Below are 25,161 nucleotides of genomic sequence, written 5' to 3'. Positions count from 1 at the left end.
TTAAGTTGATGCGCTGGATCAAGGGAATAAATAGGTCATAAAAACGTCTACGTTGTTCCTTGATGAAAACGACATGCAGGCGTCTGTCGCAAATATTCGAATGTGCACAAGGTGCTATTTTTAAATTCAAGACAAGATTTTTTTGTTCGGTTCTCAGTTAGGATTACACGCATTTCTCTTGCCATTATCCCAAATTTTAGTGTTTCAATTTGAAAATTTTGATTTGAAAGTTTCGAATTCAATGTCGTATCCGGTACACCGCCGCATTTTAAGGGAAAGGGACCGAGAACTAAGTGTATTAAAGCGGTCCTAAGTGCTAGGCAATTGTGAAAGTTCGGAGAGACATTCGTTTTTTTTGTTATCTTGTACTCTGTAATGAAAGGGTACAAAAAAATACGACTCTACTTAAATATTTCTGATACTTTCTTTACATCAAGGTATCTTCATACTACATAAAACTACGGTGGATATGGTGTAGTGGTAGTGCATTCGACTTGTAATCGTAAGGTTTTAGATTCGGGTCTCCACTCCGCTGCACTTTAAATGCAGTGTTGTCAGCCCATTTGGTACCGTCTACTGACCGCTAACCGGCTTATGTGCAATGCTATATGTATCTCTGGCGGTAATGTAACATAGTTACAGTCGGAGGGAAGGAAGAGCCAACCGTTAGGATGGAATCCCAAGGACGTTAAAACTTCCCGTTACTTACTTACCCAGCAGGCACAAGACGTCTTAAGACGTTTTCAGATGTCTTTTTGAAATCTTCTGGTAGAAAACTGTATTAAGATGTCTTTAATGCATCTTCTTAAGAACGTCTTTCAAAAGACACCTTTTATACGTCTTTTGAAAGTAAATAAATTCGAATATTGTAGTATACGCATTTTAGATGTCTTTTAGAAGATCTTTAAAAGACGTCTTTTAAAAGACATCTAAAAGTTATTTTTCACTTTTAATTACTTTTAAGAGCCTTCATAATACGTTTTCATTTCAATACGTCGTAATTTTGTTTTCCTGCACCCCCTGGCGGATATTCTTTGATTATCGGAACATTCAGCAAAAATTGGCGGTATTTTAATGAAAGCATCTGCGGGACACCTGTTGTTTAAAAAGGAAATACTTTTGTTTGTAATTCTCGGCAAATTAATTTATAAAATTATAGTACGTAAGTGTATTAGCTGATTTATTACGTTGTTACCTTTTATGTATGGTGTGTTTTCTGACTACCTTTCTATGGAAATTTATCTGGAAATAAGCTATTATTTTCTCTCTAGATTCTATCAACGAGCGTTTTAAAGATGCGAATGAACAAGAAATGCGACACATAATTGGGACCAAGCTGACAAACGCTCCAAGTTAGAGGATCAGAGACATAAGGGGTACATTAAATCTATAAACAAAGGAAAAACCCTTTCGACTTTACTCATTTATGAATGGCATTCATACATTTAATATTTTTCTTTTTGTTTTTTTGCACTGACTTCTTTATTATTTTAAACTAGTCGTTACCCCGCCTTTGAAAAATCCACGGGTTCGCACGCCGCAGCTAGGCTACCATTTTGCGTGACGGACGGACGGACGGACAGACGGACGTATACGGGCATTATAATATAGATAGTCGTTAGCCCGTGAAAAAATACACGGGGTCGCCCGTCCTTTAAATTAACCCGTTGCAACAAAGTGGACAGAAATATATCGCATTTGATATTCGTGTTTCCGTAACATCATTTTCTAACGCGGCGGGGGGTCCGCGCAGAGACAGACAGACGACGGTTATTATTATAGAGATATTTATTTTGTTATTTCGACCTTGCAAGCGTTACGACGAATTTCAACTACTAGCAATTTTCACAGAATTTTTAAGGTGATTCTTTCCTATGGCTTAAGCTTAATATGCTTAAGATTTTTTCGATTAGAGTTCCAATTTATGCTTAAATAGCATGCTTTATTTAAAAACTGACGTGGAAATTAGTGTACATCTTTACATGGATAAGTTCATAGGTAGAATTCGTAATACAGATTATTTTAATGATTACAGTTTTTAAATATTAATATGAATGATTTAATTGTATAGTGTTTATTATAAATAATATTTTATTTATTTATTTCCGGTTATATTTGTTTACTGTAATTGTAAAATATATTTATTGTTTAATACGAGTTTGATATAAAAAGTTCAAAATATTTTAATCGCAAAATATTTGACGTCTTTGATATCGTTATTTCTGCAATTTATTAAAAATGTACGTTTCAACCTTAATGTACAAAAACGTCTTAAATTTATTTTATAAAATGCCTATTTTTTCTAAAAAGTAAAAAAATACAACTCAAGGAGGACGTCTTATAGAGAGATAAAGGATGTCTTTTTAAAGATTCATTTAAAAAGTTGCATTAAAGATGCATTTTGGGCGCTGCTACATCTGTAAAAGGTCTAAAAGACGTCTTAAAAAAGATCTGCCGTAAAAGAATTTCTTAAAAACGTCTAAAAGACGTCTTTGGAAAGACGTCTTTTAAAAGATGTCTAAAAGAGATTTTTTAAAATGCATCTTTAAAAACACTTAAAAAGATGCATTATACACGGACAAATCAGCGCTAAAAAAAGACGTCTTTTAGAATTGCGAAAGATGTCTAAAAGACGTCTTTTAGAGCTCTTTGTGCCGGCTGCCACTTATAAACCATTAAGTAACATCGCTTTTACATTCATTTGTTGGACTACCCTAAGTCATAAAACCTTTCTGCAGACGAATTTTTATTCGAATTTTAATTTGCATTACAAGAAATGTCTTCGTGAGGCAAGCGTAAATGTACAGTGTAATTTTCCGTGTATTTAAACGGTTGGCTTACTTAGCACGAAGTATTAATATTTGAAAGCGCTTGCCATTAATATACCTTCCATTTTCCATTAATATACCTTCTTTTGTTTTGTGATACCAAAAGATTGATTTTCATATTCAGTTGTTACCAAACGCGTTTATTTGTTTTTTACAAAAAGTCATGAAAGTAAATTTTTTTAACCGGATTTAACCCCAACTTGAGTGCGCATTTACCAAGGACAAAACTATTCCTGCGAAGAAACAAAAAAGCATTTCGAAAAGAAAATATGCTGTTTTTTTTCTGATTTTACAAAAAATGGAAGGCAATGAAATAAAAATATGCCTTTTTTGGTAACAAAGAGGATATTTTCCACATGTAAGAAACATGTAGAAGTAGCTACAGGTTTCTTAATTTTTTGGAAAGCGACTAGTCAGTTTTTTATAAAGTGGTTTCTTATATAAAAACCCATGTTGGACGATGGTAAATAAAAGTTTTAAGTTTTATCACAGATTTAAAAAAAATTAACTATATTGCAATTAACAGACAAGGGCTGCACTTAAATTGATTAAATGCTATAATTTTCAACTGTCTAAGTAGTAAAAAGTCAGATAAATTGTTATTACAATTATTTACCCAGGATAGCCTCTTCATTCCTTAAAAGAACTGTTATCAATGAGAGTCCTGCCAAGGGGGTCCTAGTGCATTTAAAGCTCCTGTTTGAGCTTCAAAGGAGTGCAAGCACAACAGCTGCTCAACTAGACAACCGCCTGAGATATCAATCCTATTCTCATGATGAACGTTAAGCAGAAAGGATGGATTTCCACTTTCATAATCTTTGGGATAACTCGGTCGGGGTTTGAAACCAAGATCTTCCGCACTGAAGGCGAGCGCTCTACCACAAGGTCACCAGTCGGTTAAAGAATAGTGAGTAAGAAAATTTATTCGCTAAAAATAAAAATTACTTGCACAAAATTTAGTCATTTTCTCCTATTCCATTTTACACAGTTACATTTTGAGACTAGTTTTTGAAAGATTTAACATAATAAAAATAATTTCTCTTTTAATGCAAACGCTATGTAAAGGACAAATGGATAATAAACACTTGCGAAATTTAAGGAAATTTATGCCTTTTTTCAACTAAACTGAAAATCTCAAAACTTAGTGACATTAATTTTTAACTAGCTGTTTCCCGTGGAAGAATCCACTGTATTCCATTTAATTTATGTAGCAGATATATGTCCATCAAAAAACAAACAATACAGCAGTGCACATCTTACATCTGCATTATTATATAAATGACCAAAAAAACTGCAGTACATATGTGACATTTAAAATCTAAATCTACTAAAATTACTTGCTCTGACCATCTGACAAATGCAAAAAATTATTCGGAAAAAAGTTTTTAAAAAGCATTTCAACATACATCTCACCCATAAAATTTAAATCACCCAAAACGCCACATATATACAAAAAAGCTGATCAATGTCAAACACAAATCTCTCTCATTGTATATGTTAAAATCAGTTAGTTTATAGCAAACCCTGCCAAAGGTTGACACACAATGTGAAAAATAACGGTGTTTAAATCTAAAATTAATAAAGTCCTTTTAGCAATTTACATGCTGTTTTACCATCAATAAAGTAAACAAAATTTCAAATCTCACATAGTATTCTGTCACAAATTTCCATAAAATATATATATAAGTCATAATGAGTCATGTTAAACAACAGCAATCAATCTATATATAAGTTCATTTTATGTCAATTTTTGCACCAATTTTGCAAAACAAAATACAAATTCTAAATAATACTAAAATCTCTTATTTTGGTCCTTCGCATACCGACGGTCTCCCACAAAAGTTTAATCAAAAGGTAAAAAGTGAGAGGTAACGACAAAATCAAAGTTTGCAAAATTTAACTATTTCAGTACATATATCTACTGCATATGCCCTCTAAAACAATATTTTAATCCAAAATGCCAAAGAAAAAGAGTTTGCAACAAAAAACAGTTATTTCGATAATACACTCTTTCCTCACAAAAGCTTCACAAAGTGTAAAAAAAAGAATGGTTGTAGGGAGTGCTTCTGATTCAACAAAAAAAGTTTTTTTGACATATTGCATCTAGCCCTTACCCATTAAATCTTACACAAAATTTCCAAAACTATATACGATTTAGAACATCAAATTTAAATCAAGAAGGATCAGTCATTTCGATATATTGCACGGAGTCCTTCCCAGTAAGAATTTATACAAAATATAGAAAAACAAAGCTTGCAAGGTGTAAAATTGAATTCTTCTTCTGTGTATATATATGGTCCTTCCTCGCAAAATTAACATAAAATGTCAAAAAGGTTCAGATATAACATCTAACACAACAAAAATCAGTTCTATCAGTATATGTCATGCCATTGTCTTCCACCAAATGTTCCCCTTAAAGTTTCACAGACACAGCCTGTAAATTAAAAACAACGAAGATCAGGTATTTTGGTCTATTTCATACCATTCTGTTCCAAATAACTTATAAAATGTAAAAATTGAGTGGTAAAACAGAAATTTGCAAAATTCCATTTTTTTATATGCATGTATATTATATGCCTGCAATAAGTTAATTCAAAATGTCAAAAAGAAGAAAAAATTAGCTTACAAAGAGTATAAAATTGAAATCAACAAAGTAGCTCTTTTGGTGTATTAAATATAAGCCATACGCACAAAAGTTTACACTAAATGTAAGAAAATGGTTGTGTTTAGTAATTCTAAATTAAGAAAAATCAGTTCTTTTAGCATGCTGATTAAGGTTTTTGCCCACAAATTCTTACATGAAAATGTCAAAACCACAATTTGAAACAAATTAAATTTACATTTTAAAAATAAGTAATTTCTGAACTTTATTTTCAGAATATTTGGAGGAAAAGAACTTCGCAAACCAAAAAAAACCCAGGAAAATGTTTAAAATCTTCAGGGTTAATAACGTTTGATGGGTTTTGTGGGAATATATATACTGGGAATCTTTAGTTTAAAGCTAGCATTAGCTAGCTACAGCAGCTAATAGCTAGTCACTTAAATATAAACTGGAGACTTAGCTAGGTATAAAGAACATGGCTACATATATATATATATATATATATATATATATATATATATATATATATATATATATATATATATATATATATATATATATATATATATATTTCTAGCTAGCTAGCTAGTTGTTGGTGGTGGTTGGCTTTTTATGATGCTAGCTATAAAACATGTCTGGCAACAATAATATAATCAAAACTGAAAATAAAACATGAAAAAACCTTACAGAACATTGCTATGATTAATTTATAAAACCATGCTCTTCTTCAAATGTTTTTTTAAAGATTTATTTTGAATGAAAGAGTAGAGAATAACTAAGGAACAATGGAAAATATTGTTGATTAGAACCATTTCAACGACTAACAAATATACATAATACCACGTATTATGATTTATCAAACACAAAATGGTACGGAATGTCAGTGTATAAGTACATATTTGCATTTGCATTTTGCTGATTAAGTAGAAACCAATATATTCAAACTAAAATATTCAGACTAGCTCTTCATTTGCCAAATTATGAAAGGGTTTACTTTCGTGAAGGTGATGAAGCAGCTGCAGTTGAGAGAGCTGAAAATCGCCTTTCTCATCTCACTGCTTGGTTTCTACTTAATCAGCAAAATGCAAATGCAAATATGTACTTATACACTGACATTCCGTACCATTTTGTGTTTGATAAATCATAATACGTGGTATTATGTATATTTGTTAGTCGTTGAAATGGTTCTAATCAACAATATTTTCCATTGTTCCTTAGTTATTCTCTACTCTTTCATTCAAAATAAATCTTTAAAAAAACATTTGAAGAAGAGCATGGTTTTATAAATTAATCATAGCAATGTTCTGTAAGGTTAAAATGAATATATTGGTTCCTGGTGCAACTTCTTTTGAATTTTTAAGAACGTTCAATGACCACTTGTACCCAACTTTTCGCGAGGCTTGCCTTGCAAGAGGTCTTCTTGAAGGTGATGATGAGTGGGAGAGGACGTTGGAAGAAGTGACTGCTGTCGGTTCTCCAAGGCAATTAAGGCAAACCTTTTGTTTCTTACTTACCCATTGTGATTTAAACAATCCACTACAGCTGTGGCTGGATAACCGCATGGGTATGATTGAAGATTTCAGTCGTACTATGGAAGAAGTTAATGCAGAACTTGCTGCTCTAAGCAATATAGCAACAACTATCAGACAATCAGGTAAAAGTCTTGCTGATTTTGGCTTACCAGAAGTAGAAGAACTTCCAGCAGACCCAGATCCGGATTTGGGTTTGATAGCTCAAGACGTAGCCCAAATTCGACCTACATTAAATCGTGATCAGGTGAATGCAGCAGATACCATTATTGGCGCTGTAACAAATGTTTGTAATGGTAATCCACAGAACTCCCGCTTATTTTATCTAGATGGTCCTGGTGGCACAGGAAAAACATATACTTACAACTACATTATAAAATATTTGCAAAGTAGGGAGATAAAAGTAGCAACCTGTGCTTGGACTGGAATAGCTGCAACTCTTTTGAATAAGGGTGTCACTGTACACTCTTTATTTAGGCTACCCGTTCCTATAGTGGATACAAGTACGTGTAATTTGTCTCCTACAAGTCATCAAGCTTTATCTTTAAGGGAAAAAGATCTTATTGTATTTGACGAGTGTAGCATGATTCCAAAGTATGCTTTACAGGCTATTGACACTATGCTTAGAGATATTACCAACGTCAATCTCCCTTTTGGAGGAAAAGTTGTTCTTTTAGGCGGAGATTTTAGACAAATTTTACCTGTAGTCAAAAAAGCAAGACCTGCAGAAGTGATTGATGTATGTTTAAAGAGCTCATATATATGGCCATTAATAACTTCTTTTCAACTACGGTTAAATATGCGAGCCGGACTACAAGAGCAGGAATTTGCAGATTGGCTTTTGCAGCTTGGAAGTGACCAACTTCCCACAAAACCAGCTGTTCCTTTTAGGGACTGCATAGAAATACCTCCTACTTGTGTATTAAAAAACAGTGAAAATCTCATCGATATCATGTTTGATGGCATTATTATTGAAGACTATTCGTCGAGAGTTATATTATCTGCGACAAATGAAGATACGTTGCAGATAAATGATGAAGTTCTTGAAAAGATCCCAGGGGATGTAATAACATACAATAGCGCTGACTCTGTTGTAGCAGATGATGTTGAAGAACAAAATTTGTATCCTTTAGAGTTTTTAAATTCTCTTACTCCGTCAGGTATGCCACCACATTCTCTTAAACTAAAGGTTGGCGCGGTAGTAATGCTGTTAAGAAATCTTGACTTAAAATCAGGATTGTGTAATGGCACAAGGTTAGTTGTGCGCCACTTAAGGATAAACACAATTGATGCAGAAATATTAACTGGTATAGCGCAAGGTCACAGAGTTCTCATTCCAAAGGTTCAATTAACGCCTTCTGACACTGGCTTACCTTTTCAGCTCCGAAGGCGTCAGTTTCCGTTGCGATTGTCATATGCAATGACAATTAATAAAGCACAAGGACAAACCTTTGAAAAAGTTGGGATTTTTCTCCGAAGACCTTGCTTTTCTCATGGTCAACTTTACGTGGCTTTTTCAAGGGCGCGTTCATTCAACGATATTAAAGTTAAAGTGTTAAGAACAGACAAACAAGGATATGTTTTAAATAAATCCTACACAAAAAATGTTGTTTATCAGCAAGTACTTTAGTCCAGCTAGCAGTAAGTTTTTGTCATTTTTGAAATTGAGAAATGTTGCCTGTCTGGCAGGATTTTGCATCTTTACATGCACATTATTTTCCGTTTAAAATTGTTAGAATAAAATTTTTTTTAAATTTTATTTTATTGTAGGAGTTGTTTTGTTATATCAAAATGAAACAAAAAATACAAAAAAAAACAAATTTTCAAAAAAGTTGTTAACAAGCTTTAAGTTCTTTAAAAGCATTCTTTTTAGGACAGTCAATTGTTAAAAATTACATTATTTGAATTTTTACATTATTAATTCACAAACATTTAATTGCACAATTTTTTTCTAAAATTGAATTTGTTAATAATAATCTTTTTTGAGTTCTCGCTTTCTTTTTTCTGATTAAAGTATGATGTTAATTCACAGTAACCAGGTGGGATGAGATGATTCCTGCGCAAGATGATATGATTCTTGCAAGAAGAATGCTATGGATTAACATTTACTTTAAAATTGCACACAGGTGAAATTTGAAAAGCACTTTTATTACATACAGGATTTCAGTGCAATCCACTGATAAAAAAAACGTCAATAAATAAATGATTTAACTCAAATTTAAAGTCTTTCACTTTAATATTTTGTTTTGCATTGCTTTTCAATGTTCACCAACTGTTGTCAAGCGCTTGTACTGTAATATGCAAACAGTTTATTTCATATGTTATATCCAATGACCTCTCCTCTATATATATAAATATCGTATATGTCAGCGCAAGAATAGGTTTATAGTTCTTAATCAAAACACCATATAAAAGAATTGGAAATTGGAAAGCATGTGTAAATAACTGTCTAGGCAAGTGCAATGTGAAGAACTTGATAGCTTTAATGTGTGTGCAAGCCTAAAAAGGGTAGAATCATAAAGACTTAGCTTTATGTCTTTTTAGGTGAAGTGCAAAGACCTATGGCTTACCTTCCCGTGGTGCACTTCGTTAAGTGGATTTACCATATTCGTAGCAGTTCTTTTGGAAATAATATTGGAGTTATTGTTCGCTCATTTGACATCTATAAATTTTTAGTTCATAGAATTTTTTTCGGACTTAGAATTCAGTTTTTAATCAGTTTTATATATATAGTTCATGATTACAAATAGACTGCATTGTTATGGTCTAATTTTTTTTTATTTTGACTTCTAATATATATTTTGGCAAAACATCATCGCTTAGAGCTAAGTAATATTACTGAAGAAATGTTGCAAATTTGACTCTTATTGTATTACAACTTGGATTTTCATTGTTCGTACTTTTAGTAATGTGTATATAAGAACAAGGCTAAATTGCAAAAATAAAAGATTTACAAAAGTATTTAAACCCTTTAATTCGTTAAATTTAACACTTTACAGACCCTTATAAAAGCCAAAATGTTCTTCTTATCGAATTAATTACGTCGATTTATTTGATTAAAATAAAAGTTAGAGACAATTGTTTTACGTTTTTGCAAATTTGTACGGAACCAAAAGTAACTTCAATCTATAAATGAACAAAATTGTTTTAAATGAAATGTTTTTACCCAAAAAATTGCTACGAATAAGGAACTTTCCATGAACTGAAAGCCAAGGCCTTTTTAAATTGCAAAAATGATAGCTTTGTAGATCTAACCATTATTATAAACGGTAATAAAAAATTAAAATTTTAGTAGAAGTGAACCTGCGCATTATCTTTAAAAGTGCTGCAAAAATTATGGATCCAGTGGATTAAACCCACGACCTTTAAAAAAAGTTTTTTTTATTCTACTTTCAAAGTGTGTTATAATACTTTATAAAGTTAAACAAATGACGCACATTTGTTTTAGGTAATAAATATATTAAAATGGGTGAAATAGAGCTAGATTTTGAGATGGATGATTTGGAAAACAATAGTAAGTATCCCACGATTGTTTGTATAATTATCTTGAGTATAATAATCCATGTAATTTTATGTAAGCAGAACAACAACTGACAAAGTTTGCTTGAAAAAAAAGCTATAGCTTTTCGATTCAAAGTATTATTATTAGAAAATTTGCAAAAATTTACACTGGAAACAAACTTTGTTAATTCTTCTTTAATGCACATGTCAATAATTAATAATTCACAATTTATTTTTCCTCAAAATTCTATTTATCTAAAAGGACACAGCCAAGAATAAATGACTTTTTTTGCTTAGTTATGGAAGAAGACGAAACGATAATAAAATTAAAAAAAGAATTATGGAACATGCAAGAATGTCGTCGAAAGGAAAGTAAGTTTTTTATTATACTGAGGTGCAATCTCAAGGAAATACTTTAACGATTATTTTCGTTTAATTAAACTTTATTTGTCTAAGAAGAACACATCTAAATTTAACTACCAATAGAATGAAAAATAAATTACTTTTATATTATTTTCAAATTAGGTATTGAACAAGAAAAGTCCTTGGTGACGTTGAAAAAAGAGATTGACTTACTGAAAGAGGGGCGTGACAAGGAAAGTAAGTTGCTCATATATACTGTGTAAACTCAGTGAAGGGAATATCGATTAAAAACCTTTTTTTTTATATTGACTTTAATAAAGTTTTACCAATAAATCTCCTTAGTTGCAGATCATGCCGACGCTTTGCGTCAAATGAAAAAAGAAATGCGAAGTTTAAAAGAAGAGAAAAGAAGGGAACGTAAGTGTCATTATACGTTTCTATTAGATAAAATGAAAACACATGACTATAAACTCATGTGTGTACATCATTGATCATTTTTATTACCTAAGAATGACCTAAAATTTCAGTGTTTTAATGACAACATCGTAGACTGTTGCGAAATCTTTTAACGTCATCATTCAAACTTTCTTAAAAACGTTCTATCAACAAGCATAAATTTCATGGTGAAAAAGGACAACTTAAATCAGCACATTTCATGACTTTACAGTGCAGATATTATATTATGTCGAGCAATTTAATTTTTAATTTTAATTACTTTCACAACTTACCTAAAGAGATCAATCATAATTACAAATTTCAATTGTTACTTAAATAGTAAGTAGTAAGTAACATAAAATTGAGGACACCGTTAGCACTTGCACGTAAAATCTTTGATTATTAGAAGTTTAATTTTTTTCAGAAAAGGAAAAAGAGAACGACGAGCTTCGTGCTCGCTACAAAGAATATAGGGATGAGAACCCTGGTCCAAAATCTGAAAGATCGTTTCAGTTTTGGAAACATAATGGGTATAAAGACAGTGAAAAATTCAAAAGGAGCTGGAAGAAACAACTAAATAAAAAAACTACCACCAGCATTACAACTAATGATAAACAAACACAGTTCCCCGAAACACAAGAGCGAAGTCGACCCTGCACTGTTGTGTCTAATTGCCATGACGGAACTATCACTTTTCATTTTGGAAAATGAATCTTTTGTCATGGTGATGAGATCGACAGTGCTTTATAATTAAACATGTTTTCAAACAAAAATAAAATTCTGCGGAGTAAAAACAATTCTGAACAGACTTCGTTTTTGTGTTTCCTAACAAATCCATTTGAATTTACACAAGTCGTATTAATTTATAGATAGATAACATGGAGGCATTCAAAAAACAGTTTGTTCAAACATTTTAAGGCAAATACAAATTAGTTGACGGATGAGTACATAGTAATGACTATTTGAGCGTTTTTGAATGCCCCCTATTGTGTCACGTTGACACTACAAAGTAGCTGTTGAGAAGTTTTCATAACATATTATTTACGGAACAATTCTCTTAATTGAAGTTTCTGTTGCGATTCCAGATGGCTTATATTAAATTACCCATTTTCAACTTCATTTCATTCTTATTTTATTGTCACATTCTTTTACTCACTAAGTGATAAAACCTTATTAGTATGTAATGGTTTATTACATTCCACCGTTTACATTATTGTGTTCGAATCTTTCAGATAACTCCTATTTCTTATCGTTAATAAAAGTGCGAGGATAACTTAAAGAGTTTATGTTGTACAATAAATTAAACAGGTAGTTTAATATAGCACACCAGATTTATTTGTCTTTCTTTCTGACTACACCTTCGAAAACACAATTGTCCATTACAGTAGGTTATTATTTCCTTTTCCACACTTCTCCATACCACTGTTTTCTTATGTTGTCTAACACATGCTCTTCTTTCTTTTTTAGGTGAAGCGCAAAGTCCCATGGCTTGCCTTCCCGTGGCGCGCTTTGTTAAGTAGATTATCTCTTGTTTAAGGGATAATCCACGAACTAAAAGTCAGGGCAATAAAAACATTCCAAAATTCGTTTTTACCTTATGCATCGCGGATTACGGACATTCAATCAACTTACACATACCAAATGTAAGATTTTTTTTATTACGTATATTGTTTTAGCTGTTTTTCGTCAATAATAGAATTAATTGTCAGTGTAATTCATAACAGACTTTCTTGATATATATAGATATTGATTAAAGTGGATTTCTCCACGTTCTCCATGTTCTATGTTTTTATTTGGCACCCATCATATGGACTCGATGAGAGATTCAGCTTCACAAACTGTAAAAAAAAGAATGGTTGATTCTTTCACGACCATTTCTTCGACTTATTTGTGAATTAATAATGTAAAAATTCAAATAATGTAATTTTTAACAATTGACTGTCCTAAAAAGAATGCTTTTAAAGAACTTAAAGCTTGTTAACAACTTTTTTGAAAATTTGTTTTTTTTTGTATTTTTTGTTTCATTTTGATATAACAAAACAACTCCTACAATAAAATAAAATTTAAAAAAAATTTTATTCTAACAATTTTAAACGGAAAATAATGTGCATGTAAAGATGCAAAATCCTGCCAGACAGGCAACATTTCGTTTAAATTGAAAATGTACAGCTAGCTACAATTCTCTGATACATTTCCAATCAGTTCTCTTTTTGACGTTATATTATCGTACGTTTTTCTTCTTTATAACAAATATTTCTGGCAACAACATAAACTTTTTTTATTCTCGCTCGACATCAACAGTCGCTCTACAATGACAACAGTTTTGTTCTTTACTTCTTAGATTCGAATTATCATTCGAATTCGATAGTTTTTTTAAAAGAAAGCAACTTCGGTCCCAGAACACAAAAAAGATAGAAGAAACAAATAAGCTTTAATCTAACCTCGTGATGAGTAAACCTTGTTTGAAATAACTTTTTTCAGGATTACTTTGAAAAAGAGACAACTTTCTTCGCTTCGGTGTTCATTTTTCAGTTAATAAACTTTGTTTCCGTGAGATACGGCGCGCACATGGTAAACCGGGGGTAAAATTTAATTATTCTATCTTAAACGACCAGCGGGGCTTTTACAACAAAAAAACAAATAAAACCATTTGTCATTGTAGAGCGACTGTTGATGTCGAGCGAGAATAAAAAAAGTTTATGTTGTTGCCAGAAATATTTGTTATAAAGAAGAAAAACGTACGATGATAAAACGTCAAAAAGAGAACTGATTGGAAATGTATCAGACAATTGTAGCTAGCTATACATTTTCAATTTGTTTTCTTTGGGATGAAGCGAAGTTTAATAATCGAAGTAAAAAACTGATTGGTCTTTTATCCACAGACGCTAGCTAACTGAGAAAGCCAAAGAAAGGCAGGTGTGTTGTTTAGTTTATCTGGTAAAGAGATAAGTTTAGGTGTGTAACGTTTTTTTTAACCGTTTTAACTTTCAGAGCTAACTTATTGATTAAAGGAATGCTAACATAGAGTTTTTTGGCATAAGGGTATATATATTTATATCGTTATTAGCAGCGGGTTATATATTTACACCTTATGTGCTGATTAAACATTCCAAAATTCGTTTTTACCTTATGCATCGCGGATTACGGACATTCAATCAACTTACACATACCAAATGTAAGATTTTTTTTATTACGTATATTGTTTTAGCTGTTTTTCGTCAATAATAGAATTAATTGTCAGTGTAATTCATAACAGACTTTCTTGATATATATAGATATTGATTAAAGTGGATTTCTCCACGTTCTCCATGTTCTATGTTTTTATTTGGCACCCATCATATGGACTCGATGAGAGATTCAGCTTCACAAACTGTAAAAAAAAGAATGGTTGATTCTTTCACGACCATTTCTTCGACTTATTTGTGAATTAATAATGTAAAAATTCAAATAATGTAATTTTTAACAATTGACTGTCCTAAAAAGAATGCTTTTAAAGAACTTAAAGCTTGTTAACAACTTTTTTGAAAATTTGTTTTTTTTTGTATTTTTTGTTTCATTTTGATATAACAAAACAACTCCTACAATAAAATAAAATTTAAAAAAAATTTTATTCTAACAATTTTAAACGGAAAATAATGTGCATGTAAAGATGCAAAATCCTGCCAGACAGGCAACATTTCTCAATTTCAAAAATGACAAAAACTTACTGCTAGCTGGACTAAAGTACTTGCTGATAAACAACATTTTTTGTGTAGGATTTATTTAAAACATATCCTTGTTTGTCTGTTCTTAACACTTTAACTTTAATATCGTTGAATGAACGCGCCCTTGAAAAAGCCACGTAAAGTTGACCATGAGAAAAGCAAGGTCTTCGGAGAAAAATCCCAACTTTTTCAAAGGTTTGTCCTTGTGCTTTATTAATTGTCATTGCATATGACAATCGCAACGGAAACTGACGCCTTCGGAGCTGAAAAGGTAAGCCAGTGTCAGAAGGCGTTAATTGAACCTTTGGAATGAGAACTCTGTGACCTTGCGCTATACCAGTTAATATTTCTGCATCAATTGTGTTTATCCTTAAGTGGCGCACAACTAACCTTGTGCCATTACACAATCCTGATTTTAAGTCAAGATTTCTTAACAGCATTACTACCGCGCCAACCTTTAGTTTAAGAGAATGTGGTGGCATACCTGACGGAGTAAGAGAATTTAAAAACTCTAAAGGATACAAATTTTGTTCTTCAACATCATCTGCTACAACAGAGTCAGCGCTATTGTATGTTATTACATCCCCTGGGATCTTTTCAAGAACTTCATCATTTATCTGCAACGTATCTTCATTTGTCGCAGATAATATAACTCTCGACGAATAGTCTTCAATAATAATGCCATCAAACATGATATCGATGAGATTTTCACTGTTTTTTAATACACAAGTAGGAGGTATTTCTATGCAGTCCCTAAAAGGATCAGCTGGTTTTGTGGGAAGTTGGTCACTTCCAAGCTGCAAAAGCCAATCTGCAAATTCCTGCTCTTGTAGTCCGGCTCGCATATTTAACCGTAGTTGAAAAGAAGTTATTAATGGCCATATATATGAGCTCTTTAAACATACATCAATCACTTCTGCAGGTCTTGCTTTTTTGACTACAGGTAAAATTTGTCTAAAATCTCCGCCTAAAAGAACAACTTTTCCTCCAAAAGGGAGATTGACGTTGGTAATATCTCTAAGCATAGTGTCAATAGCCTGTAAAGCATACTTTGGAATCATGCTACACTCGTCAAATACAATAAGATCTTTTTCCCTTAAAGATAAAGCTTGATGACTTGTAGGAGACAAATTACACGTACTTGTATCCACTATAGGAACGGGTAGCCTAAATAAAGAGTGTACAGTGACACCCTTATTCAAAAGAGTTGCAGCTATTCCAGTCCAAGCACAGGTTGCTACTTTTATCTCCCTACTTTGCAAATATTTTATAATGTAGTTGTAAGTATATGTTTTTCCTGTGCCACCAGGACCATCTAGATAAAATAAGCGGGAGTTCTGTGGATTACCATTACAAACATTTGTTACAGCGCCAATAATGGTATCTGCTGCATTCACCTGATCACGATTTAATGTAGGTCGAATTTGGGCTACGTCTTGAGCTATCAAACCCAAATCCGGATCTGGGTCTGCTGGAAGTTCTTCTACTTCTGGTAAGCCAAAATCAGCAAGACTTTTACCTGATTGTCTGATAGTTGTTGCTATATTGCTTAGAGCAGCAAGTTCTGCATTAACTTCTTCCATAGTACGACTGAAATCTTCAATCATACCCATGCGGTTATCCAGCCACAGCTGTAGTGGATTGTTTAAATCACAATGGGTAAGTAAGAAACAAAAGGTTTGCCTTAATTGCCTTGGAGAACCGACAGCAGTCACTTCTTCCAACGTCCTCTCCCACTCATCATCACCTTCAAGAAGACCTCTTGCAAGGCAAGCCTCGCGAAAAGTTGGGTACAAGTGGTCATTGAACGTTCTTAAAAATTCAAAAGAAGTTGCACCAGGAACATGAAGCAATAGCACTCTAAGGTAAAATCTTTCACCTTCCTTAGGGTTTGAAGAATACATTCTGCTGATAATTTTACCACCCCCTCTTCTTCTCACCTTCCATTTATTTTGTGATTTATCAAACACAAAATGGTACGGAATGTCAGTGTATAAGTACATATTTGCATTTGCATTTTGCTGATTAAGTAGAAACCAAGCAGTGAGATGAGAAAGGCGATTTTCAGCTCTCTCAACTGCAGCTGCTTCATCACCTTCACGAAAGTAAACCCTTTCATAATTTGGCAAATGAAGAGCTAGTCTGAATATAACATGTGATTGGTCATGCAAATTGTAAGCAAAAAGACGCCAACATGCCTCTGGAGAAGATACGTACCTTGCATCAAGAAAAGTTGTTACTTCATCATGATCTAACCTTTCGTTTATCTGAATATTCGCACAGTCAAAACCTTTATATATATACTTATAAAGATATTTTACAGCTTTAACCGTCATACAGGCCTCAATATTTATATGAGCATTGTATTTTTTTGACAAATAAGGGTTATAAGGAACAATCCATCTGTTATCAATATCTGAATTTCTGATAGTAATAGTCCTTCCATTATCACGACGCCTATATTTTGGATAACCATTACGATTTGAAACTGTGGAATTTGAGAAATCTTTAGGGAATTCTTTGGAGCATTTCCCATCTACCATGCAAACAGAAACAGGATTTAAATGTCCGCATGGACCATGAATCATGCAACTTTTTATTGTTTTATATAATTGCGGATCATCTATTTCAAGAGGAATTTCCGCTGATATTATGGTATCAATATCATCAGCATGGCGGAGCTTGTCTTCGTGAGTCAAATGTATAAGCATATGGACATGTGGAAGTCCCCTTTTTTGAAATTCTATTACATGAACATAAGCTATGGTTTTACCTAGTACTCCTCGCGTGTGTATATCTGCAAGAAGTTCTCTCAATTTTAAATTAAAGACCCTTGCTATAAGGTCTGGCCGATCGCATGGACTTTGACCGGGAAAGAGATTGTCTTTAACCTCTGGCCAATTTGGATTACATGTGAAAGTTAAGAATAAATCAGGCTTTCCATATTTTGCAACAATGGCCATTGCGTCCATGTAATTTTGACGCATTGCTCTTGGGCTACCTTGAAATGAAGATGGAAGAATTATAATACGTCCTGGATTGAGCTGTCTTTCGTCAGCTCTGATACTCAAATGATCTACCAAGCCCTGGTAAGACTCAGCTCTTAGTTGCGCTTGATTTCTGCGTATAAAATCTAAACGTTGACCTTCAACCTTAGTATATGCATCAACAATGTACTGCTGCAATAATTTTTTGCCGTAATGAATAGAACTGAAGCTATTCCTTACTGCAAGTCGATACACATAGAACTGTAACATTGTTACTGTTTGACGTCTTGCTGTGCGGTGTTCTTCAACGTGGAGAATGTTATTATACCATCCTGGATCTCCCCTTGGAAAAAAAACGGGATACATCATTGGGTCAACATTTGCCGACATCGTAGAGAGATTAGTTAATGGTCGATCCTTTGGATATATTACAATATCTCGTGTGGTCGGTGGTGCACCATCTTCGCCAACAAATACCACAGCTACTTCATCTTGAGTTGGAGTGTTATATCGCCTCCTATCTCCACCAGCGAGCATTCGCATCGTTACTTGAGAAGCTGGGCGATTTTCACGCACTGCTCGTTGATTTTCCTCCATTTCAACTGCAAACATATTTTTGAACGCTGCACTGAAAGGAGATTCTCTTTCCATTACAGTATGAAGCATGTGCATTACCTCTTCTAAACACTCGGCATTTGCTGGATTATTCAAACGAATGTTAAGTGCTTCTGTTGAATCTATTATATACAACTGGTTGAAGGAGGGTGTAACATTTTCAGGAGGATGCAAACAGCCAGACCGATGAAAAAGCTGTCCACTTATCCTAAAGCAAGGGGGCCCATGTCCTTGTGGAGGTCTTATATTTGCTCCTAGAGAGGCAAAAGCAAAAGATGAATTATATTTTCGTATATTTGTTTGAAAATTTTTACATAATTGCTCCCTTCCCGTAAGCAAGTGAGTCAGCTCTTCAGGGTATTCATTTAATTCAGGAAGGGCTACTTTACCGGATTGACAACATTTAAAATTTCCTTCATTTTGAAATTTTTTACTGGAACAATATGGACATGTGTCAGACATAGGACCAAGTGTGTGTACAGAAGTTTGAGAAACAACACCAAAATCCCTTGCAATATTATGAAAAACTCTACGTGCGTTTTCTCTGACATGCCTCATGTTTTCAGCATTACGTGCAAGTCTCTCTTCTCGTACTCCTACTTGCTCTACTCTCCTCGCAGCAGCTACCTGCTGTGCATTGCGCCTCCTTCTAACTTCCGCTTCAGCAGGAGTTTCAATTGCCCTGTGTGCTAACATGCGAGAAGTATTGGTGGACCGTCGACTTCTCACTTCAACATGCGGTAAGGTGGATATTCTGGAGGAAGAACTAACATTACCTAGTGGATCATTTTCAAACTCTTCTGCTATATTATTTGGTGCATTATTACTATCTATATTATTATTAGAATGGTTGGTATTATTAGCAGGCCGCTGCAAAACAAATCTGCCTAATGAGTTTAAAACTACTCTAAACCCATTGCTACCAGCCATTACTTACGTACACACAAGATTAAGTTGTCCTAAAATAAAAAAGATGTATCTGTTACATCTCCAAAAAATGAGTATAATAGACTATATAATAGAGAATTATAGCCGGAAACTTCAGCATATTATGTAATTACAATAACTATGTATACACATGTTCTTATAAGGCACAAATCATTACTCGATATGTAGCTAGCTAATTCAATCACCTTTTTTTACAATTTTTACAATTCAGAATAAAACAGGATTTTATAAATTAGATGCATAAAATGTGGCTACAGACTAAATTTGGAGAAAAGCTATGAAGCAAAAATAAGGTCGTTTATCAATATCGTGGTTCACACGTTAAACAAAAAGCATGTAGGTTCAAAACAAATGCTTACGTAATTTTTGGAGTTTGGTGTTCTTACAAACATACCTAACCTAGGTAAGGTGTAGCCTTATATGCAAATTAGCAAATCATTTACCTTGTAAATCTCTTCGCTGTAAACAAAAACTTTTTTCTTTTGCACAGTTTGTTTTGTTTATTTTTTCTTAGCGACGTAAAAGAATTAGATTCTTAATCGAACGTTCTGAACCAATGAACGCGTTCGAAAAACGTCACATGATAACAATAAGAAACCGTTACAAAGCCAAAACAAAAGGATTGAGATCCCGCTTGCCCACGCTTATGAAGGAGTGACCATCGGACCTAGGGCAGGAAACCCGTAATTCTTTTCAATGGCCTCACCGTGCGCACACACACACAAGGCGTATTAATATATAGATATACATCGCAAATTAATTTCACTATGTAAAGGTTGGACAAGTGAGTAACCCGATTTCCCGATTTTTGTCATTTCTTGGAGACATGACTGTTCAAACCGAGTCGGTTTCTTCAATTTTTCACTTTATAGAAATGTATAAATGTTATAATTTCCTGATTTATATTTTTTCTAATATTTAAGCTGATAAACAATTTGGACTGTTTTGAGAAGTTGATTTTAAGGATAAAAAGTATTAATGAGTAATAATCTTTACAAATTTAGCGTATTATTATTATTTTTTTTATTATTATAAAACTTAACTTAGTTCCTTAGTAAGAGTAGCTAGACATCTTTACACTAGTTTTCATTTATTTTTTTCTTTTGCTACCTGAATGTAACGTTCGAATTTTCCAAATTAAAAACAAAGATTTGTAAACGGCCTAATTTGGAGCCAAAAAGGTTCGGATCAGTAGGGTATTTTTGGTGGAAATGTTAAGGATTTTTTGAAACGTCAGGAGTACATCACAGAATAAAGCACTGAAAGTTGATATTTTTGTCACTGTAAGAACATTTAAACATACATAAAATACAATCACGAGACTGGATATTTACATGTAACATGTGTGATACTAACAATTAAACGTTCATTAGTCCAAAAACTACAGACATGCAACTGGAGAGAATGGAAGATTTTCTATATTCTACTTCTAGCTAATACTTTAACGTGGTATGTTATTGCGTAGTTGGCTTTTCATTAGCCGCTCGTGTGTTAACTGTTTTTCTCTTCGTATCTCCCCCCTTTCGTACAGTGTCTACATTTTTAAGAGATTTTTCAATGTATTTGCTTATTTTGCTCTCGCTTTTATCCAAACTTTGCATCAACGTTTTGTCGTTATCGTCATTTTCTTCGTCTGTACCTCCTTTAACATACTCAGAAGCCGGGACAAGAGATGGAGTCTCGTTTTCGTATGGTTGATTAGCAACAACAGCAACACGTTCAAAAGGGACTTTCGATTTATAGCCATGCCGTAAACCGTATCCAATACTTTGAGCAAAACTGTTATGACCCATGTGACCGGTTCCAGGATGATGCAATAAGTTTGCATGTCCAAGATCTTCAAATGCAGGGTCTCCAATTTGCTGATCAAGATGATGCATGTCACCGCCTGCACCACCCCAACCGGAGAAGGAACTGCCAAAACCACGCTCCCCTTCTACATCCCCATGCATACCTCCATAATCACCGAGCCAAGCATGTCCTCCCCAGCCATGAGACCCAAAACTGTCTGGACCGTGCCAGGCTGAGTAATCTACACCGTGTGGCCCTCCTTCGGCAACAGCAAGCGGTCCAGCTCCATATAAATTTGGTGCACCCCACGAGTGTCCAAATCCATTACCAAGTCCACTATCCCAGCCACCATTACCTGTGTGTCCAATACCCAAGTGATCATTACCAGCAACAATGTACTTTCGTGATCCTCGTTGACTCTTGATTATTTTCGTTTTGTGTGGTTTTGAAACACTTGACCTATAAAATGCAGAACGATGGTGTAATCATGAGGCTGTAAAGGTTAAACAGTATTTTTAATAAGTTATACAATGCAATTGTTATGTAAATATACTAATAAATAACAAGACTTGGTGTCTTATAGTATAGTTTAATGTTCTAATAAAGTATATTTATTTGTAGTGATTATTACGAATCCTAGAAGTAAAACAATAAGGACAACTGTCTAACTACAGATGACTTGCAATGTTTACAAAATTTCACAAAACTTTTGAGCGAATTTTTCTACACGCGCTTCTTGTAGGTAAAAAAACCTTATCATAGCTATTTTTAGAATTCATTTTATTTTGGAAGAACAACATGCACGGGAAATTATTAATAACTGGTTTTTTTGACATCTGTCGTCTGTTGATTGTATATTTTCTTATATGCAATATCGAAACATTACGTTTCGTGAAAAGTGGGAAAGTGAACTATAGAAAAAAATAAACAGTCATCCGAGTATCAACATTACAAAGATTTCCAAGAAAAAAGAAAATACTAAAATTGGTGTCGTGTTTGTTACACCTCGAATTAAGTGTTTAATAAACTTTAAATAAGTTAATTTCACGTACTTGTACCAATATGGTGCACCCCAACCTCCACCAGTATGGCCAGGTTGAAACCCACCCCATCCAGCACTTGGTGGACCATAATAATGTGTTGGTACTAATTGCCGCCCACTGTGTTGACGATGTTTCTTAGAAGGATTACTCTTTCTAAATTAATTAGTTGAATATAATTAATCAATAATCGAATGTTTTATATACGTGTATGCAAACATTTCTACGTACTTGTACCAATATGGCGCGCCCCATCCACCGCCTGTGTGTCCAGGATGAAAACCGCCCCACCCTGCACTAGGTGGCCCATAGTAGTGTGTTGGTACTAACTGCCGACAAGGGCACTCACTTTTTCTAAACGAGTGTGATGTATGTTGAACGTATGTATAAAAGCAAATAATAAGAACATAACAAATACGATGTGCAAGTTAGTAGTATGTTAATTGTATTTGTAATTTTGATAGCTATAGAATTTAAACTAAATATAAGCTATTGCTGGACACATAATGACTACGTTACGTACTTATACCAATATGGGGCACCCCAACCTCCCCCAGTATGGCCAGGCTGAAACCCACCCCAACCAGCACTGGGCGGTCCATAATAATGCGTAGGTACCAGTTGGCGTCCATGATGATTGTGATGAGGAAGTTCTTCTTTTCTAAATATATGATATATATGTATGTGTGTCATTTTGTATATAGGTAATTGTAAAATGGGAGGATAAAGGACGAAATAATGCGTGAGTTTCATATGCATCTGAGTAAAGTTACATCACTATAGTATTGACAGCTTGGCAAATTTTCTGTAAACATAAAGCTGTAACATTATCTAAACGTACTTGTACCAATATGGTGCACCCCATCCTCCACCGGTGTGACCTGGCTGGAACCCACCCCATCCAGCACTTGGAGGACCGTAGTAATGCGTAGGTACAAGTTGTCGACAATTGCAGTTACTTTTTCTAAATGTATATGCGTATGTATAGAAAGTATCAACTTGCTAAGTTTAGTAGATCTGCGACGAAATAATACATTAATACAATTAACATGGAACGTACTTATACCAATATGGGGCACCCCATCCACCTCCTGTATGTCCAGGCTGAAAACCGCCCCAACCTGCGCTTGGTGGACCATAATAATGTGTGGGTACGAGTTGCTTTCTTTTAGTCTTTGGAGGTTTTAACGCAGGGACATCAGGTTCGTCTTCTTTCGCTTCTTCTTTTGGTTCTTCTTTGTCAGCTAAAACATTTTCAAGTTTCATGCTATTACGAAAAGCAATGAATTGTTTATGAACTACTTACTAATGTAAATATACCTTTATTGCATGGACAATCTATAGGCGATCCACACCCATATTGAGGATGGTAGTATGGATAAGGGTATTCCCATAAACTGCCAGGATAAAAGTCTCCGTGGTAATTGAATTGTTTTTTCGATAAATGTTGTTTCTTGTTTCCTTTTCTGGAAGTTTTCTTTGCTTGTGAATTTTCTGTAGTAGGACCTATGTCATTTGCAGGATCCTATATAAGAAAATGTGTTGATGACTTTCTGTAATTTGGCTTACTATTTCAAATTGTATCCTTACGTCGCTGTTTTTTAAACTGAAGTGAATAATAAAAAAATATTTACCGTTTCGTCCGTTGCGTCTTCAAATTGATCCTTTGTCTCAGAGTCAACTTTTTCTTTCGCCTTACTTTGTTCGATTTTTTCAACTTTTGATTTTTCTGAATGCACTTCAGATTCACTTTCTTCGGTCACGTCAACTTTGAGGTCCTCTCGACCATCATTTCCGTCCTTGTGAACATACTTATCGGTTGATTTATCCCATGGATCTTTTTCTTCCGGTTGATCGTCATCTGATTTGACTACGGTAAATAGACACAACAAGAATAAAACATAAATCCAACCCTTCATAAGGGGCATGACCGATTCTGAATTACCAGTTAACAATTTACATTTATATCAAATAATAAAACGCTTAATTATTTCCGTTTTTTTTAATTTTTTTTGTGCACGATTAGAGAGCTTGTCTATGTCTTGAAGAACAAGCAGAATGTGCGGCAATCAATGGTTTTCACTGAAAATGCTGGTTATTGTCAAAAACAATTTCAGAGCAAAAACTATTCAGCATGCTTAAACATGCCGAAAATGTTTTTTTAATCGTTCATTTGATCGTAAGGTTTATATGAAGTTCACTGTTAGTGCTCTTAATGTGTTTTCCTGGGTTCAAACAACTCTACTTACTGGGATAAACATTACTCCCATTTAAGGTCATAAAAAAAGAATGTAATTTGGGATATCCATGTTTGTGAAAGGGTCACACCCATTCTACACGCACGAACGATGCGCACGTTTTTGTGTTGAGTTTGAGCATACTATTAATAACACAAAGTTGTAACTTGTAAATAAATTGCCTTTAGTACCTTACCCAAGACACTTTTAAAAAGTTAGAGTAAACTGAACGAAAATACAAAATAGACTGTAAATCTTAACTTAGTGACTTACACGAAAATAAATCAAAACGTTGGATAGCAAGTATAAGCTGAGTCAAGGCGAGGTTCTAAAACAATTGGTACCGTCTTTTCTTTAAGCTACTTCCCTCATTTAAAGAATTTGTTTTCAAAAAATAAAATAAAATGGAAATGAAGTTGCCAAGCTAAAAAAATATTAGAAGTATATTTATATTTGGCGAAAGATTAACAAAATATTGGACTTAGTCACATTTCTTCAAAATTTAAATTTATTAACGAGCAAAATATATTATTGTTATCTAAAAACAATTAAGTGGAGACTGTTTTCAGTTTAGTGTTTGG

At 33.6% G+C, this 25,161-nt stretch overlaps 4 protein-coding genes across 6 annotated transcripts; 2 read left to right on the top strand and 2 right to left on the bottom strand.

Moving 5' to 3' along the window:
- Window positions 1-6,983: 6,983 nt before the first annotated feature.
- On the top strand, window positions 6,984-20,113 carry LOC130653625 (uncharacterized). The gene is made up of 3 exons (XM_057456153.1): window positions 6,984-7,185; window positions 16,424-16,454; window positions 16,548-20,113. Exons 1-3 carry the CDS (start codon window positions 6,991-6,993, stop codon window positions 16,808-16,810), a joined length of 489 nt encoding a protein of 162 aa, XP_057312136.1. The 5' UTR covers window positions 6,984-6,990; the 3' UTR covers window positions 16,811-20,113.
- On the top strand, window positions 10,407-12,871 carry LOC130653626 (uncharacterized). The gene is made up of 4 exons (XM_057456154.1): window positions 10,407-10,473; window positions 10,758-10,832; window positions 10,986-11,060; window positions 11,166-12,871. Exons 1-4 carry the CDS (start codon window positions 10,425-10,427, stop codon window positions 11,312-11,314), a joined length of 348 nt encoding a protein of 115 aa, XP_057312137.1. The 5' UTR covers window positions 10,407-10,424; the 3' UTR covers window positions 11,315-12,871.
- LOC130653896 (uncharacterized) lies at window positions 16,838-19,494 on the bottom strand. The gene is made up of 2 exons (XM_057456393.1): window positions 16,887-19,494; window positions 16,838-16,845 (listed from the first exon to the last, which is right to left on the bottom strand). Exons 1-2 carry the CDS (start codon window positions 19,492-19,494, stop codon window positions 16,838-16,840), a joined length of 2,616 nt encoding a protein of 871 aa, XP_057312376.1.
- A 665-nt stretch (window positions 20,114-20,778) lies between the features above and the next one.
- LOC130653623 (uncharacterized) lies at window positions 20,779-24,426 on the bottom strand. 3 transcript variants are annotated; one of them, XM_057456150.1, is made up of 8 exons: window positions 23,978-24,426; window positions 23,664-23,868; window positions 23,404-23,587; window positions 23,185-23,307; window positions 22,867-23,004; window positions 22,575-22,697; window positions 22,356-22,499; window positions 20,779-21,762 (listed from the first exon to the last, which is right to left on the bottom strand). In XM_057456150.1, exons 1-8 carry the CDS (start codon window positions 24,269-24,271, stop codon window positions 20,967-20,969), a joined length of 2,007 nt encoding a protein of 668 aa, XP_057312133.1. In that variant the 5' UTR covers window positions 24,272-24,426; the 3' UTR covers window positions 20,779-20,966. The 3 variants fall into 3 exon arrangements, with proteins under 3 accessions (XP_057312133.1, XP_057312134.1, XP_057312135.1); XM_057456151.1 differs by lacking the exon at window positions 22,575-22,697; XM_057456152.1 differs by lacking the exons at window positions 22,575-22,697; window positions 22,867-23,004; window positions 23,185-23,307 and having other exon boundaries at window positions 23,978-24,423.
- Between the last annotated feature and the right edge of the window lie 735 nt (window positions 24,427-25,161).

Source organism: Hydractinia symbiolongicarpus, chromosome 8 (assembly GCF_029227915.1).
Source record: "Hydractinia symbiolongicarpus strain clone_291-10 chromosome 8, HSymV2.1, whole genome shotgun sequence".
Lineage (NCBI taxonomy): Eukaryota > Metazoa > Cnidaria > Hydrozoa > Anthoathecata > Hydractiniidae > Hydractinia > Hydractinia symbiolongicarpus.
This window is presented reverse-complemented; position numbering and strand designations above follow the sequence as displayed.

Excerpts from the sequence above, each read along its gene's own strand:
- LOC130653625 (XM_057456153.1), top strand. The coding sequence starts at position 6,991 with ATGGGTATGATTGAAGATTTCAGTCGTACTATGGAAGAAGTTAATGCA. Across the intron at positions 7,186-16,423 it reads AAGACGTAGCCCAAATTCGA|TCTGGGTCTGCTGGAAGTTC; the intron begins CCTACATTAAAT and ends CCCAAATCCGGA. Across the intron at positions 16,455-16,547 it reads TGGAAGTTCTTCTACTTCTG|TACGACTGAAATCTTCAATC; the intron begins GTAAGCCAAAAT and ends CTTCTTCCATAG.
- LOC130653626 (XM_057456154.1), top strand. The coding sequence starts at position 10,425 with ATGGGTGAAATAGAGCTAGATTTTGAGATGGATGATTTGGAAAACAAT. Across the intron at positions 10,474-10,757 it reads GGATGATTTGGAAAACAATA|TTATGGAAGAAGACGAAACG; the intron begins GTAAGTATCCCA and ends TTTTTTGCTTAG. Across the intron at positions 11,061-11,165 it reads AGAGGGGCGTGACAAGGAAA|TTGCAGATCATGCCGACGCT; the intron begins GTAAGTTGCTCA and ends AAATCTCCTTAG.
- LOC130653896 (XM_057456393.1), bottom strand. The coding sequence starts at position 19,494 with ATGGCTGGTAGCAATGGGTTTAGAGTAGTTTTAAACTCATTAGGCAGA.
- LOC130653623 (XM_057456150.1), bottom strand. The coding sequence starts at position 24,271 with ATGCCCCTTATGAAGGGTTGGATTTATGTTTTATTCTTGTTGTGTCTA. Across the intron at positions 23,005-23,184 it reads GGTGCACCATATTGGTACAA|AAAAGAAGAACTTCCTCATC; the intron begins GTACGTTTAGAT and ends TCATATATTTAG. Across the intron at positions 22,500-22,574 it reads GGCGCGCCATATTGGTACAA|AAAGAGTAATCCTTCTAAGA; the intron begins GTACGTAGAAAT and ends TAATTAATTTAG.